The 23,513-nt window shown below is 40.2% G+C and overlaps 1 protein-coding gene across 2 annotated transcripts in view; it reads left to right on the forward strand.

Moving 5' to 3' along the window:
- The window catches only part of CDH13 (cadherin 13), a 160,158-nt gene that overhangs the window by 56,862 nt on the left and 79,783 nt on the right, over positions 1–23,513 (forward strand). For both annotated transcript variants that reach the window (XM_053448414.1, XM_053448413.1), the window contains exons 3-4: positions 7,503–7,711; positions 20,830–20,946. In XM_053448414.1, the coding sequence (XP_053304389.1) occupies positions 7,503–7,711; positions 20,830–20,946 (326 nt within the window). The remainder of the gene's footprint in view (positions 1–7,502; positions 7,712–20,829; positions 20,947–23,513) is intronic.

The following is a 23,513-nucleotide window of genomic DNA, read 5'->3' on the forward strand; positions in this document are numbered from 1 at the left end:
ACCAGTATAATATTCAGTCGTTTAGAATGGTGTGTATACATGTCAAATGAACAGGAAGGGGTAAACTTCATTTAGAAGTACATCCACAGCAATAAAAGAGTGCGGTGTGCACTGCGTGAGACCAAAATCATTTTTAGCTCTCATCTAATGTTGAAGCAATTAATGAGATCCCCTTGGGTAATTGTCAGTCAAAGAAGAATCAGGGTAGGTTTCATGATGTGCAGAATCGGTGTAATCAGTAATGGGACACTGAGCACACCAGAGACCCCTTTATTGAAAAGCACGTAAACTTTTTTGAGGTCTCCGTAGGGCACTTTGCTGTCTAGGTGCCAGCTGTTCAAGAAACGGTGGCTGGGTTTAAGACAATCATTATGGTCTGTATGTTCCTAAAATGCTTTATAAGGCTAGAATAGGACGTACTTCATCAAAAAGATCAGTCCAGAAACGTTTTTATGTCCGTGACTCCCGTATGCACAGATTCTAGACCCTGACCTTCTCACCATTCTGACAGCCCAGCCAGTTCCTTTACATAGCACTGATTGGCAAAACTTCCCGGTGTGAAGAGACATGCCCTTCTCTGCCATGGCGGTGCAGACACCAGTGCATCGATAAAACCGTGTTGTTAGAATATGCCCAGCTAACAGGAAGACAATCCTTCGTTATCTTTCGAGAGGCATGGGCAATTCCACCTTCCAGGACCAGCTAGATCGTAGATTTCACAGTCTCTTAGTATCCATGTTATTCATTTGCCAAAAGAACAAATCATAGACCGAAGGCCCACCAAGCTCACCCGTAACTATTCCATGACCGGTCCTAGAAGCCTGTCCACAAATTTCCACCAGCAATCAGCCGATTCTTCCGAAACAAGTACATTGAAAAGCATTGGAATGATCTCAAATGTATAAAGAAACGTTTATGCCCATGGTACAATAATTTATCATTTTGCAATAACAAATAACAAATATTATTCTCAAGCTAATTAGGAGGTGCAAAGTCACATTTATAGAGGACAATTGCGCTGTTTGGACTTTCATAAATAAGGTCAGTCCTGATGAATCTATATTTTAATTCTAAAACTTCACTTCTTAAATGAGTTTTCTAAGCTCACTTTTTACCGTTTCCATTGGGAATTAAATGCGGGAGGCGAGGAACAATGGTTTGGCTCCATAATGGAAGAACTTAATGTCATGTGAATTGCAATAAGGGAGATATTCGAAAAATTACAATAAAAAGAAAAGCTCACAATTCCGAGCTGGCGGTCTCGTTTTAGAGAACCGGCTAAGATGAATATAATCAAAAAATCAGTAGCTGTATTTTATTCTTCACTTGACCTTTGTGTATGTCAAAAGCCAGCTTGCTGCATAGAGCAAGTTACTGATTTAGAAATGCCTGCATTTTTCATCTAAAAAATGTTAAGTTAGTATAAGGATGCTTTGTATTTTCTCTTTAACTAGTCCAGGAAGTGTGACACTTTATAAAACGAGGAGGGGACCGGACGGATGCTCTGTTCATTTCAACTTTTAAATGATAGATGTTGGATTTTGCTAAATACGGCTCCTGCTGGGATGGCACCGACTTTTTTCCTGCCATAGGTGGTAGAAGCAAGCAACAAACCCCTAATCCAAACTATTAGTCTAACTGTTCCCTTATACCTTTCATAGCTCTGGCTCGCTCACGTTTAAATACTTTATCCATATGAATCCTACGCATAAACTACAACCAGGGCCTGTAAATTAGGAGTGTGAGCGCCATTCAATTACAGCAGAAAACATTATACGGCAGTTCATTAAAAGCCTTGGATTGCCCATTTCATAATCATATATATTATACTCGTGTTAATAGGCAGAGAGGAAAACATAACTGTATTGATCTGACAGGCCTCCCACTGTATATGAGAACAAATCTCAACTTCTCCTAAACGTTCTTGACTGACACTCCTTACCGGGCCCCTGAGGCGCTTTCTTTGTAAAGGATGCCAAAGCGTGTCTTTATGAAGAATATGAAAGCCGATGTTTGAAGTGAATGGAAAACGCTCCGGAGCGTTAGTATACAGCCAGATTACACGCTGCCTTTTTTAATGACATGGTTCTTTGCAGCGATCTCGGCGCACGAGTCAATATTCAAATGGAGGTTATTCAGTTTTGTAACCATGAGTCGCTTTATGATACTCTAAAAAAAAGATAAGAGGACAGTTTAAAAAATTAGTACCCCACTGATTGGCTGAAGGAGGAGATTGGCAGGATTACGAACAGATACATTGTTTCAAAAATTTACAAAAATACATCGTAACCATAACAGCGAATAGTCTTCCAGAGTAATAACCCAACAAGATGCCTCTGTTACATCGAATAAAAAATTTTTTGTGTGGAAAGCACTTATGAACGCCAATGTTTGATAAACAGGCAAGTGTCTCCGAAACTCCAGGATCCCTTTTGGCATAGTCACCGGCTGACCTATACGGACCCATCATCACCACCTTGGTTGTGGCAAGTATACTTATGTATATTACCTGTATATTAATCTATAACAAAACTGATCGGCTTATCGTAGAAGTAATAACATCCAACCCGTATGTCTTGAAAGTCCAAGTCATGTCATGTAAAATACCTTTTTCTCACTGGGAGTTGGACAGGGCTTCAAGTACAATAAAGACTTGGGGCTTCCCGCAATGAGCAGAGGCGCTGTTATACGCGCCAATCATTCAAAGGGAAAACGCAGAAACCGCACTTAATAGGAATAATAGAGCCTTCGTGTGAACTGACACATTAAAGAATATGACATGGAACTCAAAGATAAATTATTTTAATTGTGATGTTGGAAGTAAAAGAAAAATACTGACCCGGAGCTAATTGGTTATATGAAAGTAGATTTTTAAATTAATTTACTATCCCGCAATCATTCAGCAGAGGCCCAGGCAATTTTCTCCTGGATAAGAGAGTAATTTCTTTGAGAGTGATTGCTTCGGTATTTTGACACTTACAGTTGACAGTTTATTTACATGAAGAAGTCCCGTAGGAGAGGGTGTTTACCAATAGATGCTGTTATGTACTTATTGTTTTTATTTCGGAACGTCTTGGAATTAAGCTTCTATAAGCCTACAGCAAACAGCTACAAACAAAATGTGTTGTAACCAGGTGTACGGCCATTGTGTTATTGGATGGATGAAAAGCGATGACGGTGGCAATCTCCGTAACATAGCCAACGAGGGGGGGCAGGTGTCAATTTAATGAAAGAGAAAATTGTGTTCACTCAGGAAAGCCGTAATTAAAATAATTGATCCTTCACACTTCACAGGTATATGCACACTGAGCGTTTTCGGTTTAAGTGCCTTCTTTGGAATGAAGACCTCATATTGTCATTGCGTACAGAATGGCTGCATGGACCTACAGTGGCATCCATCATGGTGCGTGGAACCATCTTTGGAGTTTGTCAGTCACTCGCACGTCCCGACCCAAACCTTCATATTCGGACTTTTATTGTAGCTTGAATTTACCTGTAGGACAGGAGGCAAATATTCTGAGTGACATGTGATACATACAAGCGACAAACATTTCTTGGCAAATATATTTTTGGATATAGTGCTACTTTTGTGGAAGAGAATGGCAGGAGGATTGACGTGTACTAATCCGCACCTGTAGCAGAAACTCTATTATTTTTCACAAATAAACCAAAATAAATAAAGTCAGGAATGAATGCAGACGCGGTGACACCTAACCTTCAGCAGCCATAGCGAGAGTAAGCTGTAGAATAGCGCAGGGTTCACAGTCAGCCGTGGATAAGCTCACATCGCTTTCGCTGCCCTTTTATGTGGACACAGTTGTAAAGTCCATGGCTGATTAAACACGATAATGATGTTCATTTGCTGGCCACTAATGAATAGAAATGAACTAGACATTTGATAAAAATGATTTACCAAATAACCTGCGCTGAAAAATCAGGCAACTTTAATATTAAAATGCAGTGCTTGTTATGTCCTTTTCTAGCTGATTTATTTCTGCCCATCCACATCCTCACTTATGGCTGTTACAAAATGTATAGATCAGAAGTAAAGGCATTGCTTATCCCTGCGGAATGAAGACACCCTTTAAATATACTGCCCTTACCCCGTAAGACCAGCCGGTACAACGGGTTCCCCTGTTAGTCGTATAACTGCAGTCAGGTTTAAAGAAACATTATATAAATATTTTGAGCGGTATGTACTCCTGACATATTTTGTGTAAATTCCCAATAATAATAATAATAATAGCTGAATCCACTTGTGAGTAAGCACTTCGATGGAGCCCCTGTGTGAGTGCTGTACATCCCACAGCGACACAACAAGTAAGCAGGACAGAGAAAGCTCTGAGATCCGGTGACCGTGGAGGCCGTTGGAGTTCAGTGAACTCATTGTCATGTTCCAGAAACCAGTTTGAGATGATGTGAGCTTTGTGACATGGTGCATTATCCTGCTGGAAGGAGCCATCAGAAGATGGGTACACTGTGGTCATAAAAGGGATGGACATGGTCAACAGGAGTGGCACCCGGTGGGGTCTTCTGCTGCTGTAGCCCCTCTGCTTCAAGGTTCGACGTGTTGTGCGCTCTGGCAAACAGATAACTCCACTAGCCATACCTACTTTACAATTATCCCCACCTCACCATATTCAACAAACAGGCAGTATCTGGAGATATCTATCACACAGCAATATGTGATACAGACTCATCGGAGGCAGCAATGTAGATACAGCAGGCAGTGAGCTGGCTGGGTTTCCTTTCAGTTTAAGTAATTGTATCTTTTTCACATTCATACAGTAGCCCGGCACACATGCTGCTTCTCTCAGCAGTGTTCAATCTATTGCACATTTTCCACATATTTGGGATTGATAGAATTCCCATAGATCAGGCAAGGCGGAATAGGGTAAAGAAATAAACGCTGGCGATTGCAGCCAGGCATTAATGCGGGAAGGATAAGATACGATTGAACCTACAGTTTTTAACATCGGGGGTCTCTAGTTAGCTGCGAATCACCGAAATTCCTTTTTGAAATGCCTCAAAAATCTCTGCCTCCGGCTACGATACTCAACTTATTAGTCAGGATAGCATCTGCTAGAAAACATACTCTGTATTATTAATTTACAAACAGTTCACGGGAGTCTGAACTTGGTATTTTTCAAAGTGCTTTCGGTGCTGGAATACCGATGTAACGTTTAAAATTATATATCAACAGCTACTGTATACCTTACTATAGATAAATATATATGTTAGAATAGAGATCTTTTCCAAGGCTAAAGAAAGAACGTGGGTGGTTGGTGATAGATCCACTAGTGCATGGTATGAAGTAGAATTCCTGGATATATATATATATATATATATATATACACACACACACATTTATGTAGGCTTGGCGTATACAGGACTGCAGGTATATGGGGAAGAAGGTCTATCGATAAATGACTGGTCTTCCAGGAACATCACTTAGGTTCCCAGCCTTACGTTCTGCTTTTAAATCTCCAATTTCCAGGAGAAAATGCCGAGTGAGCGCACGTTTACAGCACAGGAGCTCCCATATAGCATAGCGATGCAGCTTCTAGGAAACAATCTCAGGACAAAAGGCGAGTAGATTGTGTTTCAGGAAATCTGCCATTCCTCCCTGTTCGCTCGCTATTACACGCTCTGTGTATTTGAAATATAGCGCAGCAAGTTAAAAGTCCTGATCCACCTCAGTACACATCAGATCATTACAGTCCATAAAGGAAAGATACAAATTGCGGGGCTGTGGTCGGTAAAATTCACCTTGCCCTCTATCTTTTTTCTTAGTAAATTACAGGTGGTCTACATCTACCAGGATTCTCAATTAATGCCTTCTCTGCAAGCTTCTCTGCAGCTCGAGTAAAAGCATCAAAGCCACCCAAAGTGTTCAGGTAGTCGGCGAGGCGTTAGTTCAGTCTTTGTGCTTAGCACAGAACGCTGTAAACTATTATTATTATGATTACATAGGGCAGCATAATTCCTCCTACACCACATAACTGTCACTGCAATTAATCGCTACATTCTTACTGCATCTGTCACAATGTATTTGCCTGTAAGAATGCATTAGCGCATAAAAAACAGCAGTCCTTTACAAAGCGTTAGTGTGTGTATGTGTGTGTGTGGGGGGGGCGTAATAGTTTGTGCAACTTAATAAATTGTTGTGGTAATTTTATGCTTCGGCACGCAATATAAAAAACTATAGTTATATTACCTACAGTCTGAAATATCATTCTCATATTAGTTTCTACAATTAAAATATTCACTAATGAGCCAATTTAAATTATTTTTGCGCATTCGATTCTTTTTGTACTAATGTTTATTAAACAAAATATTATTCCAAAAAAGATCACTTGGAAATAATTGTATTGAATGCAGAAACACGTATTAAACGTGCAGTCGTGTGGAGGGGTACAGAGTACGGTACGTTTACAAGGCATGGGGGATTCTGTTGAATGAAGTAGTGTCCGGTTGTATAATTCTGTTCAATGATACATTAAGATGCTCTTTGGAAAGATGCAGTGAACGTTGTCTTTGCATTAGCGAGAAGCTGGAAACAGTTCAGATTTGATCCTGGTTCCTCTAATAGCTAACAAGTTTTTATTTTATTTTTCACAGAAATGCCCTTCTTCTGATTTCCAGTTTAAATAGTGCAGATTAAATAGTGCAGATTAAATAGTGCAGATTAAATAGTGCACTATACTGCTATAACAGTAATGCCTTCTCTGTAGGAAGCGTGATAGCGTGGGACCAGGGCAACATCCCACAGCTACACGCCACTTAACAGAACGACACCGCAAAACGCACCGCGTGTTTACCGCTGAAAACTGTTGCTTCTAATTGCCTTGTCATTATATGCTCCGTGGCTTGAATATTAGATATTGGTGGATTTAATTAGAGCAGCCGTAGTGTTTCCAGTGAGCAGAAGGAATTGGATGTGGATACGTAAGCTTTGTAGCATGCTGGCAAGTGAGAGCAATATGCAAGGCAGCCTTGGCAGAGATATACTGTACATCGGATTAAAGCGCTTGTTAATTTAAATGTCTCTGCTGGCTGTGGTCTCCATGTGATGGAATATTAGATGGGCGGCACCTCTGGATTCCAATGTTACAGGAGCTCTTAAGTTGCGTGGTGTCTAAATACGGGTAAAACAATTAAAATGTTACTGAGAGGGACTTACTGCAGGTTAAGCTACTTAGTCTGGTATTACGTTAGACCGGTACTCGGGTAAATATTTAAAAAAAACAGACTCTGATTTGTTGATTGGCGTCACACGCTCATGGATGCCAGCGATGTAATTAATTAGCTGCATTCCTGGCTGTATTTTGTTTCAGATGATTCAGATCATTTTACTACAAAAGCTTGCACATTTGCAGCATATTTGCATATATAATTTGTATTGTCTTTTCCTAAACAGAATGCCAGTGTCACGCTGCAATGCAAAGAGTTTTCACACTGGGTAACAGTAGTAATAAGGTCCATTTTTTGTTTCTTTCCAGTTCTGTTTGACGACTGTCAGGGGAACAAAGAGGTGGCATACGAAGTCTCAAGCCCAGATTTCAAAGTGCAGCCTGACGGGTCACTAATTGCATTAAGAAATGTTACAGAGGCAGTCCGGGCATTGTTCATTCACGCACGCTCAGCTCATTCTGATGACATGGCAGAAGTCAAGATACTCGGGAGGAAAGACAGACACAACTCATTAAAGGTAAGGCTTTTTTATCAGCTGCTTTACATATCTGCAATGTTTTAAAGGTAAGATGCAAACCTTTACGATGCAAGAAAGCTAACAGTGCCTTCTTAAAGCATTGGAGTAGCATCTCAATGAGTCCAACTTTACCTACATAGCTCACCGAGATGCTGCCTTTTCTGTTACTATTTTTGTGTAGTAGATTAGAGGTACAAACATGTTGGGTTATTTCTGTGTTCGCAGTGAGGATATACTTGTATCTTGTAGACATGCCTCACCCCCACCCTACCCCTGTAGCCATTTAGCAGCAGCTGTTAAATGTTCTTGATTACTCCCATTGGCACTGATAGTTCAGCACCCGATTCTGAGCCTCCACCAACACCGGCAGCGTTACTGTTACAGAGAATGAGAGCGTCAGGCAGACGTTTCTGAGCTTGGCACCACAGAGCGGCAACCCTTTCAAGCGAAGGGAAAAAAGGAAAGGCAGCATGCAGTCCTGCAGCAGGATGGGTGCGTTACTGGCATAACATACAACAGTGTGAGCTGAAATGATTAAATGGAATCTACCAGGCCCTTAAGACACTGCCTGGCTACACATGGAAACAGGTGAAAGCAATAATTAGAAAGAAGAAAGCACCTTGGAAAAGCATATTGCTACAGCAAAGTTCACAACAGCAAGAATTTGTAGGTGTTATGAACCCAAGAGGAGGAGGGAAAGTGGCTCCAAGGCAGAAAACAATTTTGTTTCATCTCGCTAGGGGTGCACATGCAAGAACCCCCATAGAGATCTGTTTGAAATCCGTCTTGGTCGGTTTGCTATCAGTGTCTAACACATCTGTCGATCCCACATGGAGAGAGATTCTTTTAAATGAAACCTATTAAGAAAAAGGCAATAACAAAACATCTCTCAGAGAACATCCTGGTAACAAGTGACATTCAAAGCTGTCACAAACAATATCAACGGAAGAAATATGTCTCGGGGAGAAAGCTGGTCTGGCATTCAGTACAGAACGCTTTGATTGCTGCAGTATAATCCCTCGATGTGCGTAGACACTATCCACTTTGCGAACAGTTAACAGAAACTTCATCAGACTATAATTTTATACCTAAAATTGTAGCTCCTCTTGGCCTTTTGACTTGACTATTTTATTATCCGGAGTTTATGATTTATTTGTATTCCGCAGCGATAAAAGAAATGAAGCAGCCGACCAAGTGACCATTAAGACTCTGTTATGATTACAAGAAAAGCAATCATTCTTTTTGCACCTAGATAATTTCTCCCCCTTCTCTCTGTAATTGCTGTATCCAAGAACTGTACACCAGCCTTTGGTATTCATACTCCTTGTTCCTGCTTCCCATTACATTTCCAATCAAAGAGCTTAATGCTTAATTTTATAGAGACAAATGCATTTTAAATAACTGTTATAAAGACACCGGAGGACCATAAATATTTCATGCAAGCAGATTTTTTGCTGATTAGTCTTGTATCGGAGGAGAGCAGTTGCTGAAAAATGTTTGCAAGCCCTTTGGTGCTGACGGGTTAAAGGTGACCCGCAGACACAAATTGAATCGGCGGCCACTTATTCCGCACTAATTTGTTTTGTACGTTTCGGGGACTATTTCGGTTTGCTTCACAATATACTTTTGCAAAGTTCTCGGCATCTCGGAAATGGGTATTTTATTTTGTCACCGGATTCCATCAAAACAGTTGAAACCGCAAAATAACTTGTCACGGTGAAAATGAACCTGCTCCATATACAAAAACTGTTTCCATAACCTGCCTGATATGTTTTACACCTACCCCAGGACGATTAATTGTCTGCTGTCTACAAGTTAACAGCGTGGACCCAGAGGCGTGTACTGGATCGTTACGGTTAGCATTAGCTTTTACACCAAAATATACTTCCCATTTAGATTCATTCATACGCACACACCAAGTGAAAATTTCTGTGGACACATTTTCCATTCACTATAATATATTTTTCTAAAGAGTAAAACGTATTCAAAGTTGACGAATAACTTTCTTTCTTGGCTTTAAGGCATTTGATCATGTTTTGGAAATGTCATAATTTAGGAAACCTTGGCTTGTTTTACGATACCGCCCTGGCCATTATTTACTAAAACAAACTCGTTTCTACTCGGAAAGAGCGCGTAACACGGCCGGTGATTATTTCCTATGGCTTAGTTAAATATATTTAATTGAAAAAAAAAAAAAAAAATGTGGTGCGGGTGTGATAACTAAAAAGGAGCCTCGGGAAAAGTTTTAATTGAAAACCATTATGGTTGTTCTTAACCATAACATAAAATACTTTTTAATTAATCCCCTGGCTGCCTGGGGGACCACGAGATGCTTTGCATGTATATATATATTCCTCTCCAAAATCCAGAGGGTTAAAAGCCCCCTTTTATTTTCTGCCATGAACAACGGTGCGTTTTCTCAAATGCAAATCATTTCCTTCCCTACGAGGAAGCTGAGAAGAAGGTTTTTTTGTGTGTGAAATATTTGTGTTTGTGCATACAGAATTACCAACGTCCCCCACAGGCGGCAATAATTCTGGGTAGATTAGTTTATCACGCAGTAATTCTCTGCCTTTGCACGCCATTTTTCAAACAGACGAATCAATTCTGATTAATGTGAAAGAACATCATTAAAAAAAGTTCCGGCCCTTCTGAGTAAACACACAGTGCCTCAGAGTAAAGTTTGTTTTACAAACCCACAGATCCTAGTGTATATGAAATAATTACCAATATAAACTACAATACATAAGCTACTGAACAGCTAATGGATAGAGTGTACTTTCTAAGTACCAATACCAAGGAGATGCGTGTATATATACATGTGTGTGTGTATGAATGTGTGTGTGTATGAATGTATATATATAGATAGATAGATATAGATGTATATATGTACTCGAGCTGCCCCATATCTCTGGAATCTACTTCCACTGAACCTTCAGCATTCACCCTCCCTCCCAACATTCAAGAAACATCTCAAGTCTCGCTTCTTCAGAGAAGCCGCACCATCTTAGCTGCTAGAACTTCCGTGTCACTGATACAACCACACTACCTCTCACCCGTCTCTGTGCCTTATACACCCCCCACACTACCTCTCACCCGTCACTGATACCCCCCCACACTACCTCTCACCCATCACTGATACCCCCCCACACTACCTCTCACCCATCACTGATACCCCCCACACTACCTCTCAGCCATCACTGATACCCCCCACACTACCGCTCACCCGTCACTGATACCCCCCCACACTACCTCTCACCCATATATATGTCGGTGTGTGTGTGTGTGTTTGTGTGTGTATTGTTAATTGTGACACTTAACAATGCAGGAAGGGTAGCAGTATCGCACACAATGGCCTTTTGCTGCTGAGTAGGCTATATGATGTTTTAGCAGGCTTTCTTGTTTTTAAAACAAATATTTCATCACAATTAGTATATATAATTGATCTTGGTTTTTCCACCAAGTGAGGTCCCAGAAAGCGGCCCTGTAAACATGCTGTGCAGTCCAGTGCCTAGCGTGTACTCCGGGTAGTTAACACCGACGCAATGGAAAACTAGTCCTTCATTTGTTTTGCGGTTAATAATATTTTATAAGCAACAAATAAGACTTTTCCCTGTTGCTTCCAGTTAATTTGCATCACAAAATAAAATACCCCGCTGCTCCAACTCCTTTCTTCACTCTTTCTTGAGAATAATTGCGCAGGCTCTATCCATGCAGGTAACTGCAGTCCGGTACAAACTAGAAGTGACCGCTAACAGTTGGCTTGATTATACGTCTTTTTTGGAGCAATGCTGATTGTTGATACAGTTTTTTCACCATCGGCGGAAAAACAGCAATTACTCTTTTTGCTCCATGGCAACCAAACTAGAGAATAAAACGTATTTCTACAATGCCTTTGGCTTAAAGTTGGTGGTAAATTATTAGTCATCTAGAAACGGGCATAATAATTAAAATTATATCAAGCTATAGTTTTCTCGTCAACTGGAAATATATACTTACATTATTTCTCATGCTGTAGGAATTCATTTATGTGTTAGCGGTTTTCAGACTGGCCAATTGTTTTGTTTTGTACTACTAAAATATATCAAAACCACGGAACCGTCCAATTCTAAATTTTATAAACTTTATTTTGGTCAAATCTTTACTTTTTATTATTTTTTTTCTGATTATTTTTGTTTTTTAATGTTTGACTCTCAAGAGTTAAAAAATTGGACATGTACAAATAAGCTTAGTGTTAGCTGATGGCGAATCCCACGTACGGCCCATTATAGAACATTTTTACAGTCTTGTAAGCTGCACTTTTCAAGTATAGTGTCTGGTTATGCAGAGACACCCAAACAATGTAATTTAGTTTTACTCCAATAAGCAGTAAATGCTTTGATCAAATGCACATTGACACGATTATTTAGTATCAATCAAAACATGGCAGATAAGGACATTGGTACGTGCTCCTGGATGGTAATTCTTCCCGCTTGATTGACATTAAGTGGTAGGTTTTAACAGTGCCTTGTTACACCGAGTGAACAAAACACAAATAGCTTAGCAGAGAATATGAAAATCACCAGTTCCAGACACGCTCTTCCATATGTTTTCCAGTAAACTTTCAGTACACGGCATCTTGTACTTGTATATTTGGCGGCTAGATTAGTTAGCACGGGATTTAAACTCAACTGGGGAAAGAGAGCATAGTGTTTAGTGCTGTGCACTTGTTATAGAGGATTGGCTTGATTCGAATAATTGGACTTTCCATTACCAAGCTTTGCGATCACTTTATAGTCGACATTACAGCTGGCAAGAACACTATTTACAATGGGAAACAGGCCTACGGTTCTTTCGAAAGCTAACATTGGGCGGTCGAGGAGCCAGGATTGTTCCTATAAGAGGAACCTACATTCTGTACACGGGAAGGGTTGTCCATTGGTGTAGGGTTGTAGGGTTCTCCACTGGATGAGTGTTATGTTTGTATCAGCCTCCTATGTTTTTTAAACAGACCTGCCTATCTCCACCTATTGTTCTGTGATGAATCTAAACCTTTTGACTGGTGCTTCCAACCTCCCACCATTCCTCAAGAGGACCACTCATCTTTAGATATGGTGCAGATGGTGGACCGTGGAGTCCTCTGTCCCTCTCAGGGAATTAAAGAACTGATGAAAGGTCACGATTATGTGTTCCTTAATGGGATGTCTGGCCGGTGGCTGCTAGAAAACCCAAATGTTGAAATGTATAAATTAAATATTGCCCAGGGCTCTGCGTATTCAGCCAAGTGAGAAAGGGAGGCCCACTAGCTACAGGCTTTAAAGAGAATATGAGAGAATATATATCGTGCAATATAAAGTGTATATTTCAAATAAGATCCCGTTCTCTCTTGCAAATTGCCTTGGAGAACTAACAGACTAAAATATATTATCCCAAATCTGATTGCTGTTATAGCATCGCTTGCATCTTATCTTAATTGACTTACCATATTTATAATGCAATTATGATGAGCTGCAACCCTTTTTTCAGGTTCAGATATCAATATGACATCAAAAGGATGATTACCTGAGATAATTCCCTCCCACTCTCATTTTTTCCCCATCCATACCGAATGCGGCGAGGCAATCCATCGGAGATCAGAAGCCCACCCCAAGCCTGGCGTGCCTTTGAAGGCACATAATTATTTTTATTACACTGAGAGGCTTTGGCATCAGTTAGAAAAAAAATAAAAATAGAAAAAAAACCGTCTCTGTCCTGAAATCTCAATGTGACTAAAATCAATTTTCGAATGCAAATTGCAGTGGCATAGGTGATGTTTTTCATACGCAATAAATCGCTTGTCTGCGGTTTTGATCTAATAGCCGCATAAACAAGAGAGATTGGTAGCACGGAATTGCATTATACACAGCGAAGTTTTCTGCGTCTGGAGAAGCCCATTGAAATCATTTAAAGGTAAAAAGTTTGGTGGTAAGGGTTAATAGGTAGGTATCAGTGGCTCAGCGTGGTCCTCATCCTCCCCTTTCAGATCTTTCTTTTCAATTAGCTCCACTCACATCTTTTGGTTCAGGCAATTTTGTGTGACAAGAATCTTCCCCTTTGGGAAATCTACATGAAGGGCAGCCCTTCTGTCAGCCAAATTCTACAAAGTGTTTTTTCTTCCGCATAATGATAAGTAACCTAGAAATGACAGGCGCTAACCCGGACGCGTACGCCATCTCTTGGGCGGCTTCTTGTGATCTGCTGCCACATTATGTCCTGCTAACCTCAAACATGCCTCACGTTATTAATATTGGAAGGCTTTCTGTTACCAGCAGCGCAACTGGCAACACTAGCGCTATGAGCATCAGAGGCCTGTAGCAGGCAGGGTCTATATTAAACGTGACATAGATTTAATGATTTAAAATGTATCTGACTCACTAGAATGGATGGGGCCTCCGGGCCAAGTGTGGAACTAAAAAGAAGTAGTGGAAGAAAATAAACGTGGAAAAAGTCTCTTAATCCTCTGGAAAAAATGACTTTTTTTTGTTCCTCGTTAAAACTTTCCTTTTTTTCTTTCTTGTAATTGGTGTTTTTTTTGCTGGGCTTTGCCTAGCTCTTGCAAAAACATCTTCTGTATAATCATTCTCCTTCAGCCTTATAAGTTCTGTCTCCTACGCGTTTTTAGGCCGTTGAGACATCTGTAACCATGCAACCACATCCAAAGCTTGTGTTTGTGAAATGAATTACAGGCACGTTCTCTCTCCATCCTGTGCTTTCGATAAGACATTTCAGTAGATGTCCCGTCATCACCAATGATTTCCACAAGCTTAGTCCTCGACATTGGTGTCCTGCCCGGATAACGTCAGACGCAGAATGTTCCTGTAAGACCAGATCCAACACGCGGCAAGAAAGCGTCAGTTTCCACTTTCCTCAAAACTGCTAAATAATGGGGGAAAAAACAATAACACACACACACCATTTCTCATGTTTTTTTGATTAAAAGGTGTTTTTAGATGACTGATCTGCTTTAGGTTTCACCCAACAAAGTATTTCAATAACACAACAAAGAAAGGCAAACTACATAAACTCTACATACATGCGCTCAGCCATACGGCTCTTTGTAGTTAATCATCGTTAGGAGATTAGAACAATTATAGAAAGCTTTGCTATGATTAGAAAATTCATTTGATCCCCCATTTCTTTATTATTTCAGATTTTTCCAGATGCTCGCTGCCTACCTGATTATGTTGTAACAGAATTTACCCGATGTTTTGTTTTTCTGATACTCCTTTTTTCTTTACTGCTTACATACATACAATAGAAACGTTGAATTCAGCAATTTCAAGGCAAAAAGAAAGTCCCATAGATGCTAATGCTCTGTTTGATCCCAGTTTATTTGCTTCATTTGCATCACTTTACACCAGGAAGGCCTCGCTTCTACTGTACGCCGATAAGTTACCCCGTTGCCACAGAGCCTTACATCCCAGTTACATTTATCACAACCTGAAGTTCAGCTTTACAGTGTAGAACCTTTAGTAAAATGTGCCAAGGGGTGCATGATTATGGGAGAAGAAACCTAACCTGTAATGAATACTCGTATATCTTAACTATTGGAAATGATGTGAATCTGGGTTCCTAAATATATGGTATTCCATCAGGCGAGACAGCTCCAACCTTCATTATGTCTGCAAGCCAAAGATCTGGCGAGGTATAAACCAAACCAGTGCTATAAAAACGATCCTCTTTTAGCTCTGGAAACTAATCATCGTAAAATTGAATCCCTGCAGGAACCTAAAGTATCCGCAGTTTTTTTAAAATATATAATTCTTGTTTCTGTGGCTCATCGTTACACAATTAAATTCACTGCTCTCTGCCAAATGCCCATTAAACTTGTGCGGACAACAGTTTTGCAAAGTATTTTGCCCGGTCATGTATAACCGACTCCTGGAGGTTATTACTTTTTATGCTTCTTCTATATCATTCTTTGTTCTGTGATTCCCTCCCATTTAGCGCGATGCCATACCCGCCATGATTAAGTCGAAACACCGGTGTTCCAAGTTGTTTGTTTTCTCATGTGCGAGCGGCTCCCTAAGGCTTTCTCCATACTCTTTACAAGCCAACCCTGCAAAGATAATACGATGACTTGTTTCAGCAAGTTAGAGCTCACATCTTTTTAACTTTGCTGATGGAGAATACTTATGGGAGCAGCTAAGCATGAGAATTGTGTTTGATTTTTACATCTAAATAATCCCACTTTTCATGGAGTTATTTTATGTGAGTTGGATGGCCCAAGCTTCCTCAAGCACAGTAGACTAAAGTTGGAATAAACACCAACAAAAGATGGTACGTTGAAATATAATAATAATAATAATAATAATGCTTTGCTCTGACACTGACTGATAATTCCCTGTATTAGTGTCTAGAAGAGACCTTTCCACCATTTAGCCGGGAGTCCTAACAGATTCCTCGTTGTATGGTAATATACACCCTTCAACTCGAACAGCTTCATTCAGACGCAATCCAGGAATAAATTGCCCCCTTCAGTGTCCTCTTCACCCAGAACCACGCTGAGACGATCACTTTTGTCAGTTTGCTGACCTTCCTAGAAAAACCTTTTAGCCGAGAGAGCACTCCGATAATTAAATTTGTATCTAGAGCTGCAGAATTTCCCAAGGATGAGTGAACAGAGGCAGGGTTTGAAACACAAACCACGGCTCATAGCAAACCAGACAAATGTAGCATCATGCATGAGCAGGTCTTAGTTGTAAAGAGATGTGGAAAATTACCCAGTTTTTTCTCCCTTTTTTTTGCCTCACTGCTATGTGCCGTGCGCAGAATGCTGATAAAAAGCCTCATTCTTTGCGTATAAATAGCCAGTGGCAATAATCAGTCAGTACAGAAATTAAATTATGGGCCCAGAACAGAAAATGTAGTCTAAGCCATTGAATATAATAAATTGTGAATATTTTCTACTCCCAAGAACACCTTTAAATATGTCACTAATGAGTGCTTCAAAATGACCTTCCTGTTAATCATAAAACAAGCAGCTTGTTGGGAAATACTGCTGATGTTAGGTTCCAGCTAAATTGAATGTTAACTGTGTCTGACATTATTTCAAGTTAAAGGGAAAATATAATGAATATTTCTTCTGTTTTGTTGAGTATTAAGCAGTGTAGCCGGACATTACGGGACCTGGAAGAGTAATTTACTCCCTATATCTGGGATGTTTTGGAATCAGCAGAAGGTTGGTTTGACCTGAAGCTCCAACAACTCATGAAACTATGTACACGCACCTTGGTAATTAACGAAAGAGTCATTTATACGGTAATTTGAATGATAGGACAGCTAGTGAGCTACACCCAGAATCAGATAAGAGAAATGGGGTGAGACAAAGCAGACAACAAAATATGGGTACGCTTTGAACGCCATAGTCTTAATAAACGCCATGATCTTTTCTGCCAAATATGCCATGAATGATAGCTTTAGTTGCTTGGTGTAATGGAAAATGGATACCGTTTTCTGAAAGGAAAGAAAAAGAAACATTATGGAGGTTCTCCATTATTTTGCTCGCCGGTCATACTGAGGACCTGTCTATGTTGGACCCTGTACCGAAAAAATCTATTCTGATTCATATAGCCGTTTGCTAGGAAGTGAATCATTCGATGGCGTATACTAGTGTATAATGAGACACATTGCTGCTGTGATTCATTCACGTTCATTCTTTTTAAATAATGAATACATTCAAGAACGTTATTTTAAAATAAATGTTAGAGGCGCGGAATATTTGACTGAAATTGTAATCAGCCCAGAATTACTATTCAAGTATTTGAGTTATTTATTATAATCATTGCAGACTTAATGAAAATGTTGGAGTTAGTGATGTTCGTTTCGGTAAATTAATGTAATTCCTTGTCTTTTTGTGTATATCCAGAGACACGGTGCCTAAAGGTTCATTTCTCTTTTGACTTTTGAAAATCCCATTGACTTATTCCATATGAACTGCTACCGGATAGCGAGGGCGCAACATATATGTAGAAATGCAGAGTCCGTGCAAATCAAACTGGCCAGGGCCCGGCACGTGCTGGAACGGTCTTCGTACTTCATTATCTTGTCATACCTGATATCTTGCTTTTGAGTGGCGTTCCAAAAGGAATGAAATGACATGCAAATCGATACAGCCCCTTAAATGATGTGGCTGAGCTCAACTCGAAGATGTGAACTTTAGATAAGAAAGATTACGTAAGAAAAATCCTTGAGAGCGTATAATTCCTTTAGCCCTTTTGTATCTCCCATACAACCCCCTCCCTTCCATATTCATTCTTCACTCTAGACGAGTTTCTTGGCGTGTTGGTAGCGACACAGCCATAAACCCTGGCCATTGTCTCACGTTTCCTCCATTTGGCACAGCTTAAAATTAATTTCACTTGTTTTGGCTCGGAGCGGAAAATGTGCGTTCTAAAGATAAAATTCCCCTTTTACACACACAGAGGCAGCGTTTAAGAATGCAAGGTAATTGAAAGCAAAAAAAAGGGCACAACAATGAATTCCTATAATTACGATGATGAACGCCATATTGTTGCCTGATTGTTGAGCCAAACCGTCAGCCAGAGAAATTTTACTCCCTGAACAAAAAAAGCAGGACATTGCAGACCTTCTTAGTATCGTGTTTTTGTGTTCCCTGGATATGTTCCTCTAAGTAGCCAGTACATATGTAGACACGTAATGCTTCTCTTTGGCGGAGTTTTTATTGAGGGACTCATTACCACCACAGTCCCTCCTTAGCAATGCCATGGGAAAACAGTCGTAACTTTACATTGTGAAGCTGAATTAGTTCAAAGCACAAACCCAGAAGGGTTGTTTGCACTCATTTGGACGAGCGGTATTGGAAGGTTTCTATTCCTCTGCTTATTTATCATATAACTTGTGCTTAAAGAGAGCTGTATGGAAATGTGCTCATTATCCCACCCTGTTGTTTACTTTATTAAACTTTCCTTGTTTTTTTTTTTTCAACGTAAAGCATTTTCAGTCCCAACAGGGAAAAACGCTGAATAAGTAAAAACGAATATTATTTATTATTAATTATTGTCAGTTTGAAGGGTGAAGGCCTCTCTGCTTCAAAATGCTCTCGAGAAACTTTATTATTACAGGTTAAAGAAACCATCAGACGCTACTTTGTGAAATCCCAAGGGGGGGGACCTATCAAGGACATTAAACCCGAAACATCATCTCGATGTCCAAAGCCGAACCATCCAAGCAGATGAGAGAGATTTCCTCTATTAATATCCAAGGGTTAACACACATCGAGCATACGACATTAGCGAGGAACTGAGACACCTTCTTATAAAGAGAATTATTTAAGGTTTTTGCTGCTTTTCTGAAAGCTCTAATTGAATATTTATTGCTGCCGGATAAACTCCTAAAGCAGGAAGATTTATTAGCGAAAGAAACATTTTTAGAGGTTGGGGGGGGGTTAAGAAATAGAGTCACAACAGGGTGACTACATAGACTCCCCCTCTCTATTTCTGTAAGGCTTTTAGGCGCTAATGGGATTTTCTTTGTGTTTGCCACCACCTGAGTCTCGGCTTTTAAAATTCATCACTCGACGTTTCACACATGGTTTTTGGGGTCAAATTTCCCTTTCAGGTATTATATTAGACAGCCCGGTGATGTGCGTGGAGCACGCTGCTCACACAAGCTTCTTGAGCCGCTAATGTACGATAAAGGCTTTGGGTTATATTTTTTTTCCCCACCTAAAACCTTTCTTGCAGCAATTCAAGGATACCCAGAGGCCTGTGTAAATCCATCAGCACCTGCTATGGGTTTGCCGGGGGATTCTGGAGGGCTTATCTGGAGGATTAAAAAAAATGGAGTTGTCACCGGGATGATATTTGAAATTTAAGAAGCAATAAGGATAACATTTGATCCTTTTCTTGGTTTTATTGAACACGGAGGAAATAATGCACTTTTCGTTGCTCTAAAAAGAAATTGAACGATTACACTTCACAAAGTAATAACGAGACTGTTATTTCCAGAAGGCATAGCCAACTCCCGGTGTTAACTTTGTATCTTTAAATGCATTGTATATGATGGGACTGTAAGCTTTTATAGACGGGAGTCTTCCCTCCTAATGCCCGTATACCTGTCGCACCTACATTCAGTATATAATCGATGGCCACAATGCGGAGAACACCTCTTGTTGTAGAAAAAAGGTAAAGTAAGACATAAATAAGAAAGTTGTCTCCGGTTGCCTCCAGATTCTTGGCTCTTTACCTTAACTATCGGCTTGTCCTTGACAGTCCTGCGTTTGTCATACCTTGTATCGGGTGCAGTATTCTTTGTAAAGGTTTTTGGATATAGCCTCTAAAAACTAAATGCATTTTTCTCTGCTGGGTTAAGATTTAAATCTCGGATGCACCGACTATGCCCCTCTCGTCGGTTCTCAGCCTAATGTCTGCAAAATATCGGAGAGAGTGACTAAAAATAGGTGGATTGCTGTGAACTGGATAGAGATGTTCCTTGCCGCCTGTTTAAAAAATGTAAATGTGCTTTTTACCAGAAATCCAGGTCTGGGCGACAGAGATTATACAGCCTCTTTTAAACCAGAAGCCTGCGGGTGATAGCCGGTTAAAGCCTTCCCCAAACGCACCCTTGAAAATACTTAATACCAATCAATAACGTGCAGCGGAGTGACTTGGCTTTCCTCTGCCGTGAGTGTAGATATTCTACCACATCGAATTTATTGGAGTCTCCAAATGACAAAGAATGTTACTGTCTCCCTAATAACGACTAATGAGCTCAGAGATGCTCTAAATGCTCTTTGTGACCAATCGATATGTTTACAGGGTCCTTGTTTATTCCATCAAGAGTAATGCAGCATGTTAGGAGATACAGGTGACAAAGAACCTATAGCAGAGGAGGGGGGAAATACCTTAAAGGTTTCGACCCCATGGTGAAATAATATGGGAAGATTCAAATAAAGCGCTCCATGAGTTTCTTTTAGATCTAGAAGGGATCAGTGTTTCAGACCAGTAGTTGTAGTGTTTTATGGGTGAAGGTAGGAGCGACTGCATCGTATAAAGTTAAAACAATCAGCATTGTGTAAATCGTCAGAATTCTGAAGTTTAGCATTCACACCAGTAATGGTTGATGTTTTTATTTTGCAGAACATGCTCAAAGTTCCAAGACATCTTCCATTTCTGAGACACAGAAGATCCATTGTAGCTCCTTCCATGTCTATACCAGAGGGTCAAAGAACACCCTTCCCGAAGATCGTGGGCAGGGTAAGGTCTGCATGTTACATGTTCTACTGATCAAATGAATTAATATTGAAATAACTGTTAACTGTTTTATCTGTGTTTAATTGGCAGTCCACATTTTATAGATCAGGGTGGACAACCTGGAAATCAGTTGAGTTTAGCACTTCTTATTATTATCTTTTATTCATACGGTACCAGCAATTTACGCAACGCTTCTTATAATCGATACATTCAAAGGGTCTGACAAAAACTGGAAGCGACAGAAAAAGGCAAACCGATACATTAAGTTAACGTTGGTCCTGCTTGCAAGTTTACAATCTAGAGACTTTTAGTACTATGGCCCCCAAACGCATGGATTTCTTTAAGCTTTCTCTTAATTCAAAGATGGTCAAAGCCCAGGAGTAGGCTAGCAATGGCGCCCTAAACATTTAATGCTAGGATCTACTGCTTTTTTGGTCATTTTTTTGGCTACATTTATAGGAGCAGATAGAGGCGCTGCTATGTTATCTACGTAATGTGAATGAACGTAACCTTACCGTTTCTGCACTTAAAATGTTTCCTTCATAAATAGAAGGGCTTAACGTGGAATCAGGGTTTGTGGAAGAAGCACAGCCAGACAGTAATAGTTTAAATAAGTGGCATAATGATAATCAAGCTGATTTCGTGTCTATAAAAGGCCTAGATTAATTTATAGGCGTGTATGTATATTTCATTATAGAATTTTGGATACTTGGAGGCCGCACAGTGCACGCTCATTTGACAAATCACATAGGATATGCAATCTTATGGGATGACAATGAAATTAAAATGTTTAATACGCTGTTGGCAGCTTCAGGCTGTGCGTCCAGATGGTGTGGGTGACAATTGTCGACTGTTATTGATGTGCTTCTTCCCTGGCTTGAGCATACAAGAGTAGCGTTATTATATTCAATTTTTGGTCCCCATCCATATGTTAGTCTTCCAATGTATTTGTCCGCATCAAGTGAAATGCAGTAGGAAGCGGCGGGACATCGAATCTTCCTTTAATTACAATGATGGGCTATTTGTCAGGGTTCCATTAACCGTGATGGATGTGTACACCACGGCAAACCCAGAACTGTAGCGATATTCACTTGCGTTGGGATGCCCCTTGATGGTTTTTAATCGTGACTTTCCCTTGTACGATTTTTGTTTAATTTCTTGAATTCGTGTCATTCTCAGCTTATTTTTTTAATTTAGTTAAAGGGTAATTGGCAAAGTTCCTGTCAAAGTATTCTATGGGTTATTATAGTATGTATTGAAGTGACGGATGTTTTTAAATCCACATTTTGTGACTCGTTACATCTTAAGGAGAGCAGCAGTTGGCTCTTTCTTTTTTTCTTTTTTTTTTTTTAGTGATGATGGAAAAAAATAGAAAATGCTTTTCTGCTCATCAGAACATCTCAAACTGTTAGGAAACTTTTTCCCTGCATAATCACACAGCATGCAAGCCAGGGGATGTACAGCGCGACATGCTGGCGGCACATCACGCTTACCTCTGTCCTGTTTGACATAGACCCCTTGCAGGTTGTGCCTGCTGGATAGCTAAGCTTTTAAGACACAGCATGAGACAGGAAAGCTTGGATAGACGGTCCCCTCCGAGACATGCTGAGTTGACCTCTCATTGAAACAAGCTACGGAGTGAAGCTCACAACTGTCACTGAAACATCACAATACTGCTTTAGAACTTCGCGTGTACTCCATGCTTCCTGACGGGATCTCTGTGTCTTATTAAACCTAAAGCACTCAGACCATCTTATATCAGAATGATTCGGGACCCCTGAGCAGTAACTAGACAAAGTATCTTAAGATGCAACGCCGTAATTGACCTTTGTTCAGCCCCACAGCATGTGAATTGTGCTGCCACTGCGAGTATGTATGTCAGCCCTAATGTATCCAGCGCATGTGTCATTTATTTGGGACAATGAGATGTTTCAGTGACTTCACTGGTACGGATTCATATACCACCGGCCAGTAGAGTCCCCATAAACCAGTAGCATAAAAGCTGAAGAATGTTTTCTAGTTGGACTTTCAGTAATGAGTCTACCCAGTCTTCAAGGTACCCCCGATAATTAGGTGCTACCAAGTCGCGTGCAAAATGTCCTTTTTACTCCTTCCCTGCTGACGTCAGGATAAAATTTACCCCTATGATGATAAAATAATTACCCTATGACTTCTGGAGCAAAGACCACCCCAAAGGTAGACCTCCAGCTTTCCCTAGGCTTCCCCCTCCCTTATTCTCAGTTGTATACCTTTCAAGGCTGTACCAATTTAAATTTGGTTGAAGTAAGCATGAAAAATCTCATATCTAATTTTGTCCCTTTGCACTAAAAGAAGAAGAAGAAGGTTCAATACCAATGCATAATGACTTTGCTCATGGATGATACATCCGCTGTGACCCGTATGATTCAATATTTGCATAACCTACTAGAGTTTCCAGACTTTCTGCTGTTTGGTCATTGATCCAACCTAAAGCAGTGTGAACCGATCAATACACCCGAAAGGAACGTGACATTTCCTGCGGCTACATAATGCTCAAAATTTTAATCCGGAGAAACAAATGGCAAAAATCC

This window comes from Spea bombifrons, chromosome 10 (assembly GCF_027358695.1).
Source record: "Spea bombifrons isolate aSpeBom1 chromosome 10, aSpeBom1.2.pri, whole genome shotgun sequence".
NCBI classification, from domain to species: Eukaryota; Metazoa; Chordata; class Amphibia; order Anura; family Pelobatidae; genus Spea; species Spea bombifrons.